At 41.9% G+C, this 19,954-nt stretch overlaps 1 protein-coding gene across 1 annotated transcript in view; it reads left to right on the top strand.

The window, feature by feature from the left end:
* Abca13 (ATP binding cassette subfamily A member 13) overlaps positions 1 to 19,954 on the top strand; it is a 428,395-nt gene that overhangs the window by 50,963 nt on the left and 357,478 nt on the right. Inside the window, exons 4-10 of the mRNA XM_036201460.1 lie at positions 1,345 to 1,496; positions 3,341 to 3,369; positions 4,881 to 5,044; positions 6,802 to 6,932; positions 12,880 to 13,013; positions 16,525 to 16,689; positions 18,174 to 18,373. Of these exons, the coding sequence (XP_036057353.1) occupies positions 1,345 to 1,496; positions 3,341 to 3,369; positions 4,881 to 5,044; positions 6,802 to 6,932; positions 12,880 to 13,013; positions 16,525 to 16,689; positions 18,174 to 18,373 (975 nt within the window). The remainder of the gene's footprint in view (positions 1 to 1,344; positions 1,497 to 3,340; positions 3,370 to 4,880; positions 5,045 to 6,801; positions 6,933 to 12,879; positions 13,014 to 16,524; positions 16,690 to 18,173; positions 18,374 to 19,954) is intronic.

Here is a 19,954-nt window from a genome sequence, read left to right as displayed (position 1 = left end):
TGCTCACTCTATAGCACAAGGCTCACTCTTCTAATGTCAAGTGTACGTGTTCATCGGGGGACACAGGAAGGAGACCAATTCTTATTTTAGTTTTTAAAAACTCTCTTGGACTTTATCCACAGTCTTTGAATTTGTATATAACTATGTATCTTTGAAGAAAGGGCTTTCATTGCTTCTTTCTTTAAAAAAAAGAATTTACTGATTTTAATATTTTGTGTGTATTTTGCCTGCATGTATGCCTGTGCACCACATGTACACCTGGTGCCTGAGGAGGGGAGAATAGGGCTTTGAATCCTAGGTGTTGGAATCAAACCTGGGTCCTCTGCAAAAGCAACGATTGCTCTTAACCGACGAGTCATCTCTGCAGCCCAGCATTACTTCTTTTAAAATTTATTTTATTTCCATTTCACCCTCATACCTTAGGCAGTTGCAACAGATATTGAAAAGGCAGGGGGAGGAGACGCTGCTGTTACTGACTCCTAATCTTTGTGAGAAAGCCTTGAGGTTCTCACAACCAAAGGGAAGTTCACAGCAGGTGTTCTGTAAACGTTCCTTACAAGTTGAGGAAGTTGATGTCATTCACAGGAACCTTTTGCTATGAAAGGCCACTGGGCTTAGCAAATGCTGTTTCTACAGCTAATGGTGTGCTTGGGTGGTTTTTCCTATTACGATAGGAGAAAGAGCTGCTGAGTAGTTGTTCATGTATATTCATATTCAGCAGGTCTGTTGACTATGCTGTTGAATAGTTGTCTTCCCACTGCTGACTACTTACAATCCTCTGGCTCTGTCAACTTCCACTCTTTCTTATGCACACACTTCTGAGTCTTCTCACCCCTGGGCCTTTACACATGTGCTGCCATGCCCAGCACTGACTCCACAGTTCTTCCAATTCTTGGGCCATTTCTCAGCTATCAGCTATGAGCCCCTCTCCACCACCCAGTACCGTGCATTACTTGTCTCATAGCATCTGTCTTTACTCACAATCCTGTCTCCCGCTCATGCTTACCAAGGCTTACTCTTTGCACCTTGCGTGCGGTGTGTAGTATGATACATGTTGAATAAATGAAAAAAAAAAAAAAGGCTAATGACTATATAAGATTTTAAGCTTTACAGATAATGAAGAGAATGAGGATAATTTTTCTAATCTTAAATTTGCATATATTAGAGATAATTTCCGTTTTGGATGATGGTCAAGGGTTTTTCTGGTGGGTGGTAGGCATGTAACCTCGTGCACATTTCACTGAAGACTGTTTCGTATGGAGTGTCAAAACCCTTTTAAACACCAGGGAAACTGATTCCTCTAAGAATTCTTCCACCCGTGGCATTTATTCTCTGTGTCTGAAGTTCGTCTAGGTTCCAAACTCCAACTGATGACAGCAAGGTCAGTAGCCTGGCCTTTTTAAAAGAGATACAGGACCTGGCTGAGGACATTTTTGAAACAATGGACAAAGCAAAGAGCTTACAAAAACTCTGGCTGAAAAGATCTGAAACCCCAGGTAAGATCCTAAAAAACATTATCTTGTTTTCTTGGACACTGAAAGAGAATCTTTTATTACCAGCTTCTCCAGGGTTAGGAGAAGGCGCGCCCCCTGCTGGATGAGGTCAGCGCTGCTTGCTGTTGTGGAAGATGGGGTTGGATCCTTCTTCCTCTCTGGGAGGCATAAAGGAGGAGTTAGCCAGCCCTCCCATAGGCTGAGGCCCACGCCATCTACCCATCCCATGTGATCTGTCTATACTTAAGACCTGTCCGCACCTTCTCGACACACATTCCTGATTCCCTTTGTTCCTGGAGATGTGACTTGGTCTCTTCCTTTTTTGGTTTTTGAGAGAAGGTCTCAACAGCAGATGAGGGAGTTCTGTTGGGCTCTGTCATGGGGTCTGGGTTCATGCTGGTAACCTCAGCATTTGAGGACTGTGGCAGGATGATATTGAATTCAAGGCCAGCTTGGTCTATGTGGTGAAGATCTTATCTCAATAAGCAATAACATTTTTTGGGGGGGTGGGTTTAAGTACAGTGTTTTTGATTTTTTTTTTTTTTTAAGATATGATTGAGAGAACTAATTGTCTTCAGATGGATATATCCATTTTTCAGGTTGTTACTGTCTGAGCTATTTCCCATAACACATGTTATTTAAAAATCTGAAAAACAATAGTTTTACTTTTCTTTTTCCTCATGTCTGAAAGTTTTGCTTGTTTGTTTTCTGAGAAAGGGTCTTGCTTTGTAGCTCTGGATGACCTGTATCTTACTATGTAGACCAGGCAGGTTCTGAACTCAGCAATCTTCCTGCCTCTACTTCCTGAGTGTTGGGATTGCAGGTGTTGTTGTGGAATATTAATGATGTGTTACATTAGTTTATGCTGTGGAATATTTGTTTAATGATGCAAAGGTGTGTTGCATTCTTTTTGTTTGTTTGTTTTCTGTTTGTTTGTTTGTTTGTTTTTCTTTCTCTCCCCCAAGACAGGGTTTCTCTGTGTAGCTTTGTGCCTTTTCCTGGAACTCACTCTGTATGTAGTCCAGGTGGGCCTTGAACTCACAAAGATTCGCCTGCCTCTGCCTCTCCAGTGCTGGGATTAAAGGCGTGCACCGCCGCTGCCACCACCACCCGGCTAGTGTGTTGCATTCTTTTATGTTGCATTTGTTTCACTCTGAGGCTGTGTTACTTTGCCTGTCTAAAACACCTGATTGGTCTAATAAAGAATTGAACAGCCAATAGCCAGGCAGGAGAGAATAAATAGAAGAGAGAAGAGGGAGGAACAAGAAAAAGGAGGAGAGAAGGACACCAGGGGCTAGTGGCCCAGCAACACAGCTAGCCATGGAGTAAGAAGGAAAGAGAGAGATATAGAATAAAGGAAGGCAAAAAGCCCAGAGGTGAAAGGTAGGCAGGATAATTTAAATTAAGAAAAGCTGGCTAGAAATAAGCCAAGCTAAGGCTAGGCACTCATAAGTAAAAATAAGTCTCCATGTATTGATTTGGGAGCTGGGTGGTGGGTCCTCAAAGAGCAAAGAGTAAAAACAACTGACTATAGGCTGTGCCAACATATCCAGCTTGTTTTTCTTTATTTCCATTCACTCTTTTCATTGTGTGGTGAGTATTCACAGTGCCATATGTAATTAGAGACAGGCAAAAACACTGGGCAAAGTATTGAAATTTCTTCACTGTTTCGTTCCTGGGAAACTGTATCAATGAGGTTTGGGATATGACAACCACAGTCATCTTCATATTCATCCTTCTATTTGCTCACCTTTGTGTTTTGAGCCTGGTTGTTTCACTTCACTTCCAGACTCAAGCAGGCACTCTGGGGTCTGAGCAGCTGACCTGTTGAATGTGTTTTATTGTAGGTTCCCCTGATGGCTCCAGTTTTCTAACAGTGAGTATTCCCAGCAATGCTGGACACACAGACACAATGATTCAGTGTTCCCTCTGTAGCTGAGTTTGTATTTTCATTTATATTATATATTTCATTATATTAATCATTTGGTTTTCTTTTGAACAACTCTGCAGGGTGGAATTCAACAGAAATAAATTTACATCAGATATAGATTAAAAGATGGGTTTTAATTTCTTAAGTCAGAGCTCTGGGTCTATGAGGAGGAGAAGGTGGGAGGGGAGGCAGTGAGTGGTAGGTGGTACTCAGGTTGCTTTGGGGGAGGGATTTAAATCAGTATGAACTCAAAGTTGGTGAGATTTGTGTTTGGCACATTACTTTTGAGTTGCTTTAAATGCAGGACTTTCAGTTCAGGTCATAGTTATCGATGGGGAAACTTGTCATCATCTGTTCACATTTGAGGTCACACATTGATTGTATCTGTCTTTCATTGTCACAAGCCATCTGACATTTAGGTGGGCTACTCATAATTCCCTTAAAATGCTAATTTGATCATTAAAATAGTGCTTCACCTGATTAAGCTAACATTCTTCAGTTACTTTAAACTGAGCTTGCATGAGTGAATCCTTTTGTCCTGGTGTAGCTTATATGAGAAGGTATGTGAGGCTAGGAGGAGGCAGAGAAGGAGGCAGAGCTGTGTGGAAGCCTAGAAAAACTATTTTCAAGAAGATGGGGAGATCCACCATCTCAGGACTGTGGAGGGATCAAGTCAGAGTAGCATCCACTTCCAGCAGCAGCCTGCAGGTGGGGGGTGATGCTGACAGGGAAGGCTTTAATAGAGGAGGGGGGTGCAGGGGAATGCAACTCTTGGCTACTGGATGAGAATAGGAACGGCCCAGAGACAGGGTTATACAGTGCCGGCAGGAGCCTGTCTGTCAGGTTCCACACCTCCTGATAGCTGTCTTGACTAATCTCAGCTAAAACCAATGGTTCCCTGAGAGCTCAGTCTCCTGGTCACAGCACACGGTGCCAAGCACATACTGAGAGGATTTGCTTTCTGTATCTGTTCCCCATCAGGAGCAAGCTCAGCCGGAGAGGATGGGGGCTGGTGCCCTGAGCAACCCTCCCAGGGTAGCACCCATCGGTGGTGTCTGTGACAGCAAAACCTGTGTCCCTGCCCCTGCATTTTTCTCTGCTCCTGCATCCTTCTTTCCTTCCCCTTTTCACCTTTTTGCTGCCTTTTCTTCTTCTCTTAAGTTTTTCCTTGTGATAGTTTACAGTTACTCTAAATAGATTTTTCTAATGCTTTTTAGTGCTGATACTTGATTTTAGACATGCCAATTTTTATGTTTTCAAAACGTTAAAAATAGAAGCAACCTAATAATAATTTTAAAATCTTTTCTGTTGAATATAAGTATGTGTTAGGCATGAGCTTCTCACACACATGAAGCATCTTGTCCGGCTGTCTGTCTATTCGTCTGTCTGTCTCTTCTTCATTTGATTAATAAAAAAAATTAAATGGGAAAACTTTTGGTAATTTTTTTTCCTATTAGATGGATCTCAATAAAACTGAGGATGTGATATCAAAATTGGAAATCCTCCACAAGCAACCTCATATTTGGGAATTTCTACATTCACTTCCCAGACTGCACACAACCAACGCTCACTTGGAAGACAGCCTGGGTGCCGTGACACACTTTCTCCAGGCAGGTTTGAAGTAAGTGGAAAACAGCAACAAATAGTTATTTGTATAATCTTCCATAGTTTTGGTAGGGGGATATTTCACTGAGTAATATTTTCATAAAAGACACCCTATTATTGTCCTGCTGAAACGTCTGGAGCCCTTACACCTCTGTCTTTGTCCCCATCTGTGTGTACGTCTTGCCTGGGGGCGGTGGTGCTATTGAGCTCGTATTCAACCATTAGAAAGCTAACATTATCTGATTAACATTTCATTGGCTTGTATTGTCATTGAATGATCATTTCTAATGGCTGTATAATATTCCATTTTGATGAAATAGTATATACCAAAATACACTCCATAATCTTAACCATCAGTTGTGTTGTTTCTAAGGTTTTCACCGCTAGAAAAGTCACATAAATCTAATAATTTTAGCTAACAATGCCCAAGACATCATGTAGCCTGATAAACTCGGTGCCTTCCTGACAAGTTGGGACCCAGTTGGTATGGTGGCTCTGATCCCATGTCCCTAGGGGCACAATTTAGAGCAGAGCTTTCCATAGTGGGCTTCCTACTTTTCCACCAGTGGGTTTTTGTTTTTGTTTTTTTTTACATTAAATTCTAACTTAACTATGCAATGCACAGCCCCTTGCTATGTTGACATGGCCGAGGTTTGTCAGGGGTGGATGTCTCTTAGCCCTCACATTTTATGGCACAGATCATCTGAGGATCAGAACTCTTTAAATTTTCATTATGACTTTTGAGTTGTCATGGAGATGCACCGAGAATGAAGCACATCCTAACAGTTTATTATCTTAAATATTTGGACACAGCTGGAGGGAGCCCCCCTCTGTCCGTTGCTCTACACACGGGACATATTAGCAGTGGACAGTGAGAATAGTCAGCTTATTTAAAGGGAGGTACAGACTGAAACTAGAAGGTATTGATGACAGTGACTGACAGTGCCATCTTCTGTGCATTTCTCTTTTGTATTGTTTCTATGATAGCAAGAAAAATCTACTCATGGTAGCCATTGCTTGCACATGATGTTGGGGTTCAGGGATGAGTTTATAGTCTTGGGGTTCTCCTAACTGTACAAAGCTGCAGTGAGAGGTTTTCCTTAGTGAGAAACCACATGAAGATCACCTGTTTGGGACCACGATGTATAGTGGAGTCCTCCTCATGCTGCTAAAACATATGCAGTTCCACCTCAGCTGAAGATGTTTTCTCACCCATAACTGTAATTACTTATAAAATGTTATCACTTAAAAACAGAATGCAAATCATATACCTATGGACTCCCCTTGTCTAAAGCCTCTTATTCTGTAAAACAGTTTGAAAACCACAGACTGGCCCATGACTTTTTCAGATCCCTGGAGAGGACACAATATAGTATGTTCTCCACGTATTAGACTGAGTATGGAAACTTGAGGCAGCCCAGCTGGCTGCTCATTCTTTTTTCACATTGCGTGTTCTGTCTGGCCTTGTCAGCTGCCAAGAGTGGGCAGGAAGACCCAAGGCTAAGCATAAAACAGCACCAGTGGTACAGCACTCCAAAGCAGGGTGTATGTGAGAACCACTCTGGGGTAATTCAAAAGAAGAACTCACTTCTGCTTGTTCTCTTGCCCGGGGAGTTAGCATCACATTAAATCAAGCAGAATGTTCACATATTAATGGTCTGGCAACATCCTGTAACAGGGCTGGGGTCTGGCTCATGGGAACTAAGTAAGTCTGGAGTTGATACTCTTTGGCTGACTGCCAGCTCACTCTGCTTGGTTTTGTTTCTGTTCTAGTTCATTAACATCTCTGGGAGATTTGGATTGGCTGCCACTGCACCAGATGATCCCCCAGGTTTCTAGACATGTTCTGAACGTGACCATCTCCACCCTGAGGTTTCTGCTGCAGCACAGAGTAGCTGTCAATGGTGAGGGGCGTGGGGGGCTGTGGCTGTATTGGGGGTATTCCACTCTTGCAATGCTTTAGCAAGCACGGAGCCACAGGGATCTTCAAAGAAGTGATTAATGAAAAACTCCACCCACCCCAAATCCATCCTTTCTGCTAGTAAAAGACAGACATAAGATTAAACTTTGCAAGTCAAAAATGACTGACTTTCTACCACAGCTGAAAATTCTGCAGTCATTGATAGTGAGAATTGCATTTATATTTTAAACAACTGATTTTTGAATTCCTTAAGTTGTAATCTGTCTTTTAAGTTAAAACAAACCATTTGTGTAGTTGGAAATGTTTCTCTGGTCCCACCAAGTCCTGTGGCACGCTTATAGAATAATCACTCAGAAGCTTATATTAATTACAACTGCTCAGCCATTAGCTGAGGCTTATTACTGACTAGCCCTTACACTTAAATTAACCCATAATTCTTATCTATGTTTAGCTAGGTGGCTTGGTACCTTTTCTCGGTTCTGCCTTGACATCTTTCTTGCTCTGTGTCTGGCTGGTGACTTCTGACCTAACCCCTCCTCTTCCCAGAATTCTACTTATGTCTCACCCCACCTATACTTCCTGCCTGGCTACTGGACAATCAGCATTTTATTTATGAACCAATCAGAGCAACACATATTCACAGCATACAGAATGACATCTCACAGCACATTTGTTCTGTGATTTTTTTTAATCTTTCATATCTTTAAGCTCCTATTGGAAAGAAATTCCAGTACCCTGAAACTGGAGTTGGAGGCAGTAGGAAAATAGTGAGGTTCCTACTCAAAGAAGGCAAACTACTGTGTAGGTAATAAGTAGCCCTCTTCAGGGCTCTTATTAAGTTGTCATTGGACTTAATATTTTACTTATAAGTTTATTCCCTTTGGCTTTTTCTTTGTTTAATTCTCTGTGGGAAGTACAGCAAGAGAATATTGAAGTTAGAATTCATTTCCTATCTTCTGTTGTCTCTCTGTCTGTCTGAAAAGTCATCTAGCCACTTACATAATATCTGTTTGACAGTTAATCTGCCCACCCATCTCTATACTCATTTATATATCCATTAATTCATTCCGCATCCACTTACCCCATCATGGCTAATCCACCAACTTCACCACCCATATACCTATTTTATTTATGAGCTGAAAAGGAAATAGCTCTCTCTCTCTCTCTCTCTCTCTCTCTCTCTCTCTCTCTCTGTGTGTGTGTGTGTGTGTGTGTGTGTGTGTGTGTGATCAAAATCTGAATCTAGAGCCTTACACATCACCTAAGTATTCTACCACCTTTCTATATGCTCAATACTTTAAAACATATTTTACTTTTAAGCTGGGAAGTGGTGGTGTACACCTTTAATCCCAGCACTTGGGAGGCAGGGGCAGGTGGATCTCTTATGAGTTCAAGGCCAGCCTGGTCTACAGAGTGAGCTCCAGGACAGGCTCCAAAGCTACAGAGAAACCCTGTCTCAAAAAACCCAAACCCAAACCGAACCAAAACAACAACAACAAAAAACAAACAAACACTCATATTTTATTATAATGTATATGTATGTCTATACCTTGCACACATGAGTGCAGTGCCTACAGAGGTCAGAAGAGGGCACCAAGTTCCCTGGACCTGGAGGAGTTGGAGGCAATTGTCATCCACTGGACATGGGTTCTGGGAATTTAACTAACTCAGGCCTTATGCCACAGCAATATTTGCTCTTAACCACTGAACCATCTCTTTAGCATTTCCCTCCCACTTATTATTATTATTTTTTATACAGACTCATTGAGGTTTGTATATTGGACAAGTGTTTGTTTGAGTGGCTAGGCTAATCTGGATGCCTGATATTTTATTTATGAGTTCATTACAATAAAGTGATTTTATATTAAAAATTATTGTTATTTAGAGGAAGTATCTCACTAAGTTTCCCAGGCTGGTCTTGAACTTGTAATCTCCTAGATTTGGCTTCAGGGATCATAGTTATCAATAAGGAATGATTATTGCACTCAGAGATGCCATGTTTGTAAAGGGACGAAAGATGTCAATACAGAGAACAGAGACCACAGAGTGGGGATCTGCCATCTTCTTCAGGGACAGCTTCAAAGGAGGGTTTTGAAAAATGTCAGGCTTCATGGACATGACCAGGGAGCATTTCCAGGAAAAGGGAACAGTGTTTGACATGTAGGGGCTTGCAGGAGTGGAGAGTTTTCAATGGTCAGTGTGTCTGAACTATATCAACAGTGCCAGGGATTGGCTCAGAAAGGGAGCCATGTTGAGTCTCAACGGCCAATGGAGCAAGAGATTCAGGGATGCAGTATAGAGGGATGCTCTTGAGGCATGTGTGAGCAAGGGTTGGAGGCAGGCAAGTTCTGGGTCAAACCTCCCATTGGCCTTTTACTTTTGGTGGTTCAGTGTCTGAGCTACACAATGTATTGGTTTCACAGAGATTCCTCTAAGCCCAGCCACATTTCTCCTGCTGTATGGAAAAGCCTAACACAATATGATCCTTCATGATACTGCCCACCCACTCCCTCCAAATTCCACTTGCTGCGTGGGAGTCAACATAGTAGATCTCGTGGAGAGGGTGGGTTTCTTTGATTTTTCTGTATGAAGGAAGCTAGTCCATTCAAGATTAACTAAAATTGTATATCAACTTAATTCTACCAGGAGCTATTTCTCAAGTCCAGAATAAAAGCCTGGAGGTGAGGTAGGAGATATATTAAACACCTCATTGAAAGGTTCTCTGTGACCTCAATTTTAACAAGCTCATCTGGAAGCAGAAATTTGTGCAAATCACCCAAATTATAACATTCAATTTAGCGTACAATTGGAGATATAATTACTTTAAAGAATGTAATTAAAAGCAATTTTCTATCCATTTCAGTCAGAGTTAAGAAATACAATTATAAAATAGACTCCTAGAGACCACTAAAAATTGTCTTCATTTCTCTTGTCTCCAAGAAAAATGCTTTTCCCGGTGAACAGAATACAGTGCTTGCAGGGAAGGGACAATTTTGCTGTTCCAGTCACATCATTCACTCACATTTTGTCACATGATCTGAACATGCCATTGTTCAACCACAAATTTCAGAATCCATATTGCCCTTCAGTTTCAAAGAGTATTGTCTTTATTTTCCAAAGCATTTTGGTAGACTAATGACACTATTATTCTTTCTGTTCTTTTCTGGAATGCTGTGTCTAGTTCTAATAAGATATATCAGTAGGGATAGGTACTTAGAACTCAGGCTTGGGAACCGTATCCTTTGGGTGTAACTAATATCTTACTCTAGGAATGAGTTTTTTAGGATTGTGTCTGATTTTTCTGGGGACATTTACTGTGCTGTTTGTTGATGACCTCGATCTCATGTGGGAAATGCTTAATTCTCAGTCTGACACCTCATCAACATCCCATGAGGGCTAATTTAATCTCAGAAAACACTCTCATGGCATTATGCAAAGACAATATTATTGGGAACCTAATGTCTTGGATTCCTAGGGTCTGTCTTCCTTTTCCTTTTTCCCTTAAATATCATGACTAGAGCAAGGGAGATATGCCACAGGTTAAGAGCATGTATTGCTCTTGTAAAAGACTAAGTTTGGTTCCCAGTACCCAGGTCAGACAGCTTCCAATTACCTGTAACTCCAGCTCCAGGGGATCCAAATGTTTTCTGCTGACCTCCATGGGCACCCGCACGCATGTGAACATACACCCACACACATAATTAAAAATAATAAAAATCCTTTAAAAAGTGTCATTCACATAACCACATTACCTTAAGGATCGCATGCGATCACATGTGGAGAAATCTTGCAGGTGGCTGGCACATGCATGGTCCATGGCAGCTGGCTGTAGAGCCATGATTTGAAGTGATCCATTCAGTTAGATTTGCTGACAAAAGTTCCCTGAATGGCTTGAGTGCTGTTATGTATGCAGTTGCCAGGATATGCTCCCTGGAGATCTCCTCAGACTTGGGGAGTTTGGACTTACACTTTGGGCTGCCCCTTCCAGATGCTGCCCCTTGAGAATCTGAGCAGCTTACGGGCTTTGTGTCTTGATTATCCCACTTGAGTGAACTTTACCCTGTGGCTTGAACCTTTAGAATCAGACTTTAAGGTCATTTTATACTATTTGATATTGAGTCCTTCTCCTTGGTGCTACAGTTAGCTGGTTTTCAATATTTAACTACTGGGAAGCCGGTGTAAAACTATTGCTGTACATTCACTTTCATTTGGTTGAGCCCCTTGAGATAGCATTTTAGACTAGATGTGAAATTACTGGCTTCATTGGTCTGAATTTTACAAAGCTCTGGAAATGTACTTTCAGTTTCTCCTTGGAACTGTATCATCACTCATGTGGGGCCTTGAGACACTCACCACACTTCTGGCATCCAGAACACTAGTTTTCCCTTATGTATGGTTTTAGTTACCCACAGCCAACTGCAGCCCACAAATAGTAAGTAGATAATTTTAAAAATTAGCAAAATAAGCAATTCATAAATTCTAAAGATTTCTTTAGAATTTTTTTTTTAACCTATGTGTATGTAAGCATATGTGGGCAGGTACCCATAAAGGCTGGAAGAGGCCATTGCATTCCTCAGAGCTGGAGGTACAGGCAACTGTGAATCATCCAATGTGGATTCTGGGAGCTGAACTCCCTGTTCATTGCAGGAGCAGAAAACACCCTAAGCTTCTGAGTCATTTCTCCAGCCTGAATCCACATCTTTTAAAATGCATGACCTTCTGAGTAACGAGATGAAATCTTACTCTTTCTTGTTCCATTTGCCTTGAGCAGGAATTACTCTTCTCTCCCATATCCACACTGTGTACACTGCCGGCACATTCGTCATTCAGCAGCCAATAGTACTTTTGGTTATCAGACCAGCTGTCACTGCATGGCAGTGTTTTTGTTCAAGTAACCTTTATTTTACTCAATAGTAGCCTTCAAATGCAAAGGGCAGTGACCCTGGCAATTTTACTGAGGCATATTATTGTTATATTACTAGTTGCTTTGATGTTTTACTATGCCTAGTTTATAAATTAAAGTTTATCATGGGTTCATATGGGCAAAATGTTTTGCTATATCCAGGGTTTTGTTATTCACAGTTTCAGGCATCTACTAGGGACCTTGCGACGTGTACTCTGCACATGAGGGGTAAGGACTGTACCAACTCTTGTTTAGTCTTCTTTAAATTTATTTATTTATTCTACAAGTGTGTTCATGTGCACACATCTGTGTATAAACTTTAGTTTATGTGTTTCATGTGCACTTAGGTGCTCATGGAGGCAAGAAGTCATCAGAACCTATGGAACTAGAGTTGAGGTAGTTAAAGTATCAATTACGTGGAGTCTGTCTGATAGTCAAAAGGGCTTTATTCTGGGTTAACTCACAATATGTATAAGGGAGTTGGTCGCAGGATCCAGGAGGGGTGGGGCACGGTCCAATGTGGTTCTCTGGAGAACTCTGCCTTGGTCCACAGTATCAGCGTCCAGCATCCAAGACCATGAGGTAGCCCAGAGATGGAGCACATATGCATTCCAGGTCTTAGGGGGTCCCTCATCGGCCACGCCCGGGGGAGGGCAGGTATCTAGGAGTTATCCACTGACTGCTAGGGCGGTGCTTCAGGGTAAAGCACAGACAACCACCCCTACAGGTAGTTGTGAGTCAACATGTGGGTGCTCAGAACTGAGACTGTCCTCTGTAAGAGCTGTAAACACCCTTAACTTTTGAACCACCTCTCTCTCCAACCATTGTTTTTATTCACAAACGATATTTAGTGGTGTTAAGTTTAATTTTCTATCCACTTTACTGTTTCTATTTACTATTACTGTAGGCATATCTGAATATCAAAATAACAAATACATAAATCATCAGTGTGAATATTGTTTTCTTTATTACTGTAGGCATATCTGAATATCAAAATAACCAATACATAAATCATCTGTGTTCACAGAGTCTGTTTACCACCTGTCCCTGCAGAATATGGTGTGGGATCCACAGAAAGTCCACTCTGATCTCAAGTCTCAGTTTGGTTTCAATGACCTTCAAATAGAACATATCCTGAATTATTCAGCTGATCTGAAGGAGGTATGCCTACTTATCTTCTCATAGCATTGGGTGTCCTTAGAGTCATAATATAGTGACCCCTGAATCTGCATCTCACATACAACTGCAGACCCAAAGTTTTAGATAAAACATGAATATGTGCTGCCTATTTCCTTGTCGTTACTCCCTAAACCACACTGCATAGTGACTGTCTACAGAGCACTCACACCATGTTAGCTATTTTAAGTCACCTGGAAAGGAGTTAAAACATATATAGACAGACATTTGCAGGTCTCATGCAAATACCATACCATTTTGAATAAGAGAATTTGGCTTCTGTAGGTTTTGAAATCTTTGGAGGATCCTGGCATCAGTGCTCCATAGAAATGGAGGGACAATTGTGTATCACCGGGGCCAGTTGGGTAACAGTGGGAGATGGTGGCCAGGAAGGAGAGTGAGTACTCCTCAACTCCAAGCTCCTTAAGTAGAGCAACCCCTAGAGATGTCCCTTTCTTTTTTCTTCTTCTTTCTTTTCTTTGTTTTTTTGTTTGTTGTTTTCAAGACAGGCTTTCCTTGTGTAACCACCCTGGCTTTCCTGGAACTTGCTTTGTTTATCAGGCTGGCCTTGAACTCACAGAGATCCACCTGCCTCTGCTTCCTGAGTACTGGGATTAAACTCATGTGCCACCACACCTGGCAAGATGCCCCATTCATTCCTTACCATTTTATCTCAGCAGTCAGAGGCACTTTAGCAGGGATATGAACTTGATTACTCTGGGAACCATCAGTAGGAGGAGCCGGGCAGGGCCTGGTGGAGGTGTGATGTCCACCAACTAGACTTGTGAGCATGGTTCCAAGAGAGAAAATGAGCCTCAGTGGGAGCAGATATATGGGGGATTCTCCAGGCGAAGAAAAACAACAACAACAAACAACAACAAAACAACAAAAAACAAAAAATCAAAACAACAACAACAACAACAACAACAAAACGGACATGAGAGGAGATGGGCTTGTCAAAACTGAGCTCCAGTTTCTAGATAAAATAAAGGTGTGGTTTTAGCCCATCCTTAAAACATAGTTTACATGGGTATTACTGAGGCTCTGTGGGTGTCTTTTGTCTATAGAGCCCTCTTCTATGGCCCTAGACAATTTGGAAACCCTTCTGCTTTGTAAGAACACACATCTGCATCCTAGGGCCATGAACTCCTTCTTTCAGACCCCACCTATGTCTATAGGATTTTTCTTGTGTGTTAAGTGAAGACCCAATATCTCCTTTTGGAGTCTTGGAAGGTACTCATGTTCTCAGGGTGGGATTTAACTTACCATGATTTTCCATGTCCCTGTGAGCGAGTACCCTTCCCTGAAATATTAGCCATGCTTTGAATACACTTCCCCCACCCCAAGGTTTTCGAAAACCCAACTCATGAATTTGTTAACAGTTTTGGAGGTAGACTCATTGTGAAGTAACTAGGACCAGATGAAGTTATGGGGTGGTTAGCTCATGATGACACTGGCGGCTTTATTAGCGGAGGAAGAGACCTGAATGCTACACTCACCCTGTGTGACCATGCCATACTCCATGCCATGTTTTGACAAAGAATAACGCCCTCATCTGACACCAAGAAGATTCTCAGACTTCCAGCTTCCAGACTCTTGGGTTATGTGAACCCAAGAAGCCTAGCAGGTTTAGGTTTTTTGTCTAACACCTGGAAAGATTGTACTCATAGGCTCTAGGGGTTAGGATGGGAAACCTAAGGGTTGGTGAATCTTCTTCCCATTTTTGTAAAAAACCTGTGAATGTCTGTCACCTGTTCATGTCTTCAGGTCCTCTCCAGGCAAGGCCTGACTTATGTCCTTCCATTTCTCATGCCTTTGGGGAACCTCACCATACTGCTCCTGTACTAAAGTGCACCTCATCACCACCTTTTTCTGCCTCCACAAAATGATTGATGGAGTTCCATGTGCTAGGAGTCCCCATGACCTAGCCCCAGCCTCAGTGTTCCCATGATCTCTTCAGTCTCTGTGATAGGGCCTGTCAAAGGGAACTTGATGTCTGTGCATGCTACTCTCACAGACTGAGTGTCTAGGCAGGGACAAGGCCTTATCTTTCTAACAGGATGCATGACATTGATTTTACTTTCAGTTAGAGAGGAAAAACAACAACCAAAAACAAAAATGCAGGGGGCTCTGTGGTTTTGATAGCCACTAGTGAATAGTTTTCATCTGAGCCCTAAAGGAAAATGTGGGATGAGCAAAGACACTTTATTGTTCCTTGATCGTGGCCGTTGTCTTAGTCCAGTTTGTTGTTGAAATGCCACGGCTTGCGGGATGTATGCTCCAGGAACTCCTTTCTTATAACTCTGGAGGCTGAATGTCTGAGGATGAGTACCAGGAGACTGGCTGTCTAGTTAAAGTCCACTCTCTAGTTCTAAGACAGTGTCTTCTTGCTGTGCCTTCACCATTGTCCAAGAGAGGAGTGACAAGCTTATCAAGTTCCTCCTTCATTCGAGAAGCATTAATCTAATGATGACAGCTTCTTCCTCATGAGCTCATTGGCCCCTATGCTAATCATTTCTCCATTACTATAGCAACTGAGATTTTGATCATCTTAGTAGAAGAAAGGTTTATTTGGTTCAGTTTCAGGGGTGTCATGGGTCTCTTGGTCCCAGTGCTCTTGGGGTTTTTAGTGAGGTGGCACATCATGGTGGGAAGCACATGGTGGAAGATGCTGTTTACTTCATGGTAGCTCAGAAACAAAGACAGAAGAAGGAGCTGGTCCAAATGTCCTCTAGAAGAGCACATCCCAGATGATCTGATTTTTCCTTCCTATGCCTCACCTCCTAAAGGTCGCCTCCTAATAATACCCCATGGTCCTCTGGAGAATACCAGTTGCAAACTGTAGAGGTCCCAAGAGGCTCCCCTTCCTCACATTGTTGCTTTGTGGGTGATGGCTTCCATGTAGGCATTTTAAGGTGACGAAGTCATTCCTACCACAGGCAACCACCAACAGAACTTCTGATGACACTACAGTTATTGTAAGAGTCCAGGGTAAGTGGACATAGCTCCTTTTGCCACACACATGTGTAGAGTGGTTGTAGAGAAGTTAATACACAAAAGAGAATGGTTCAAAATGGTAAAGCAATGTCTAACCAGGATTCAATTTTGATCTTTCTTATTTTGCCTGTTTTTGATAACTAGAAAAGACAGTGCTCTTGGCAAAGCACTGCTATTAGTTCAAAGCGTCAGCTGGTCTTGGCTTGGCCCATGATGGCTTTTGGTGGGAGAATGAGGGTGAGCAATGTTTGACTCAACCATGTGTCTTCCTCCTGGAGAAACAATGGCTCCCCCTGTTCCTAAAAGTAGGATCCATCTTTTTCCCTTAAGTCTAGAGGCCTCCCCTCAGGACAAATAGCACAGGCATTGAGTGACACTTAGCATTCTTCAGATGAATGCATGAGCTCTGACTCCAGCAAGACTGGGATATATTATTTTGAAAGAAAAACATTACAGGAAAAACTACTTTACTTCAAAGTATTTTTCATGTTATTTCCAGATTCCTACACACAGTTTCTTGGAGAGGATGATATGCTCCATCTTGTCCAACACTTCTGAGGATGAAGCTGAGAGCAAGGGCTACCGGGCAGACTGTCATCCCAAGTGGTCAGGAGTCAAGAACTATATTATCCATGCAGTCAGCTGGCTGACACTCTACAGACAGGTGCTGTTGTGTGCCTGGATGCTCTGAGTGCACCAGGTCTTTCCCCTCATGCCATTCACTATGTGATTCCGTGACTTTTCCTGGGAAAGACCTTAGGACCTCTACATCTGGTCATTGTGACCTACTCTCACATGCATCCAACAGCCTTAACTCAACAAACTCTCAGTCCTAAGACACCCAAAGCGTGTGACCTAGGCACACATACACACTTGTTAGCTAAGAGAGCTATAGATCCATGCCGTATTTCTGGCATGTGAGATTCCTTGTGCCACTTGAAATGTCATGCAAGCATTAGTTTTGCCTCGTGTCTTCTGTTTTGTTTTTTTTTTTTCTTGAAAAGTGCAAAAACAATGATTTATTTAAAAAAAAATGCTTTAAAGGCATATCAGCTGTCTCCAGAGACATAAGGGGAGAAGTGTGTGTTAGGGGCTATATCAGAGATGCTGGTGGGTAGCAGAATACCCTAATCACTAGAAAGTTGATAGCCTCCAAAGCTCACAGTGGCCCTGGCCTGCTCACAGCTCTGTTCCTTGAGATACATGGGCACTAGCAGGCCACACTCCCACCAAAGTACCACCCACTCTTTGTCAAATAGCATACCCACTTGCATCCTTTTTACCTTGGAGAACTCACACGGATAAAAATCTTCTTCCCTTCCAAATACACATGACTGATAAAGGGAAGACTATCAAGTAGTGGGTTAAAAAAATCTTCAGAAAAATATGCATGACTTGTTAGAATACGTTCACTGGTTAGAGAGTAACTTCTCCATCACCAAAGTGGCCAAGAGGTAGTGCTGAAGGGACCAGCATTAAAGGGTTGATCTGGGGTGCTAGTCAAGTCTTCATCAGCCTACCTCCTTTCCTTCGTGCATATACTCACTGTCTGCTCCGGGCACGAGACACTTGTGCGACACGATGACTAGCTGCCTGTAGTATCAATCCCCAGATCTGCCACAAAGTGGCACTCAGAGAGTGCTTATTAATGACAGAATATATTTTTCAACTTTTTTTTTTTCCTCTGTGTAGCTTTGCGCCTTTTCCTGGAATTCACTTGGTAGCCCAGGCTGGCCTCGAACTCACGGAGATCCGCCTGGCTCTGCCTCCCGAGTGCTGGGATTAACGGCGTGCGCCACCACGGCCCGGCTTAGTTTTAAACTTTTAATTTCATTCAAGCCATTCTCAATGTGCTAGTTCAGTTTTCAGGTTAGGTCTTTTTAAATGAAATGCATAGTTTTCCAGTCTTTTCTTTTCTTGTTTCTCTTAGAGGAATGAGGAAAAGAATAAGGGGAATAATAAATAAGCTGTAAGTCTCTTGTTGACATTTATCTTTAATTTTTGAGTAGACATGAAGTCATAATACAATTGTAATAGATATTTTAATTGATCAGAAATTTAAAAATCTTGTCCTTTCTAATGCTCTGTTACTATTTCTCAAGCATTTCTAATATGATTGACAATCTACTTTTGTTTCTCAATTTGCAGGTGTTTGACCAGTGGCAGCAGGGTCGTCTGCTGCAGAACCTACTTGCAGGTGTCAGCCACAGTCTGGCGGCCCTTAGGGAACAGTTTAAAGAGGGGAGTGAACCATGGAAGGTGGTGGAAGTCCTGCACACTACCCTAATCATCCTGAGTGACAGCTTGGCAGCGGATGGCCCCGGAGACAGCCATCTGCTTCCACAGATGTAAGGCATCTGTATGTCTTTTGTTGTTGAGTAGGCTTGATCACGCTGACATTGTAGGAATGTGTGATGATGCTGTTAGAGACAAATCCTGTAAAACCATAGCTGGACATGAATTCCAAGTTAGTACATGGAAACCTGAGACTTTTGCTGTGGCTCACCCTGGGAGACCTATGCAGTCATCTGGACGTGGGTGTGAATATGTAACGCGGTCTAAAGTGCTGTCTGGTTGTGGTAGCACACACCTCTCATCCCAGCACTCAGGGGTGTAAGCTCTTTTAAGCTTAGGAGTTCATCCCAGCCTTGGTGACAATAGTCCTTTCTAAAAAAATAACTAACCAAATTAAACCAAAACCAAATAAACAAACAAACAAACAAACAAAGTAATCTTACAAGTATAATCACATTGAGAAGGTGTCAGCTTCCTGAATTTCATGTTGATGTCTTTGCCTAAAGTGAACACATGCACATTAGACCTGTTTTCCCATGAGGTGCATCCTGTATTCCTAGTTAGGGATTGTATGGAGCTGAAATATTCACATAGGCTCAGTAATACCTTAGTAGTAGAAAAGGTGGAACTTGGATTTTTTCATTTTTAATATAACTAACATTAATTTACCCAAATAGTCGCTTCTCTTATAAGACTGGTGTGTTTCTTTAGGTGCTATGGATCTACAGGATAAAACCAACTTGGTTGGGAACAAAGAAGTTGACTATTGTTGTTGTTAGGGTAGGGGGTACGGTGCTAATATATACACAAGACTGAAACATGGGAAAGCACAAGTTCCAGCCTTCTGGAATGTGCATTAAGGTTTTACACAGTGGCAATGTCTTCAGCATTTTAAACAGTAGGAAGATGAGAAGGGTATTTGCTAGGTAGGAATTTTGATCAGTGCTGGACAAAAATAAACTGTTTCTGGGTCATCTTGGAGAAGGACTTACTGTATAAAAGGTCTATAGAAGTTAACATTGTTTTAAAGATCAGCTTGCATAGGCATGTGTGGGGCCAGGCCATAACTACAACCCTGTTTGCTAGTTCAACCACAGATGCACTAGTGTCTGAGATGTACTTAGTGATGGCTTCACAACGCAGTTTTCCGTACCAGGGCCAATGCACTCCACTTTGTGTGTGTGTGTTTATGTATATGTGTGTGTGTGTGTGTGTGTGTGTGTGTGTGTGTGTGTGTGTGTGTGTTGATGTACATATGGGTTGTATGCATATGTATGTGATATATGTGTTTGTGTGTTATATATGTATGATGTGTATATATATATGTGTTTGTGTGATATGTATAGTTGTATATGTATGGTGTGTGCACTTGTGTCTTTGTATATGTGTATGTATCTCTGTGTGTAGTGTATGCATATGTGTATGTATATATATATGTATATGTGTGTATGTGTATATATATGTATATGTTTATATATATAGTGGGTGTGGTGGTGGTGGTTGTGTGTGTGTGTGTGTGTGTGTGTGTGTGTGTGTGTGTGTAGCAGTTTATACTAATGTGAATCCTATTAGCCTCTGGAATTAATGCTTTCCTCAGAAGAAAACCGATTCCTTATTGTCTCCAAAAAGTTTGT

Source organism: Onychomys torridus, chromosome 10 (assembly GCF_903995425.1).
Source record: "Onychomys torridus chromosome 10, mOncTor1.1, whole genome shotgun sequence".
NCBI classification, from domain to species: Eukaryota; Metazoa; Chordata; class Mammalia; order Rodentia; family Cricetidae; genus Onychomys; species Onychomys torridus.
This window is presented reverse-complemented; position numbering and strand designations above follow the sequence as displayed.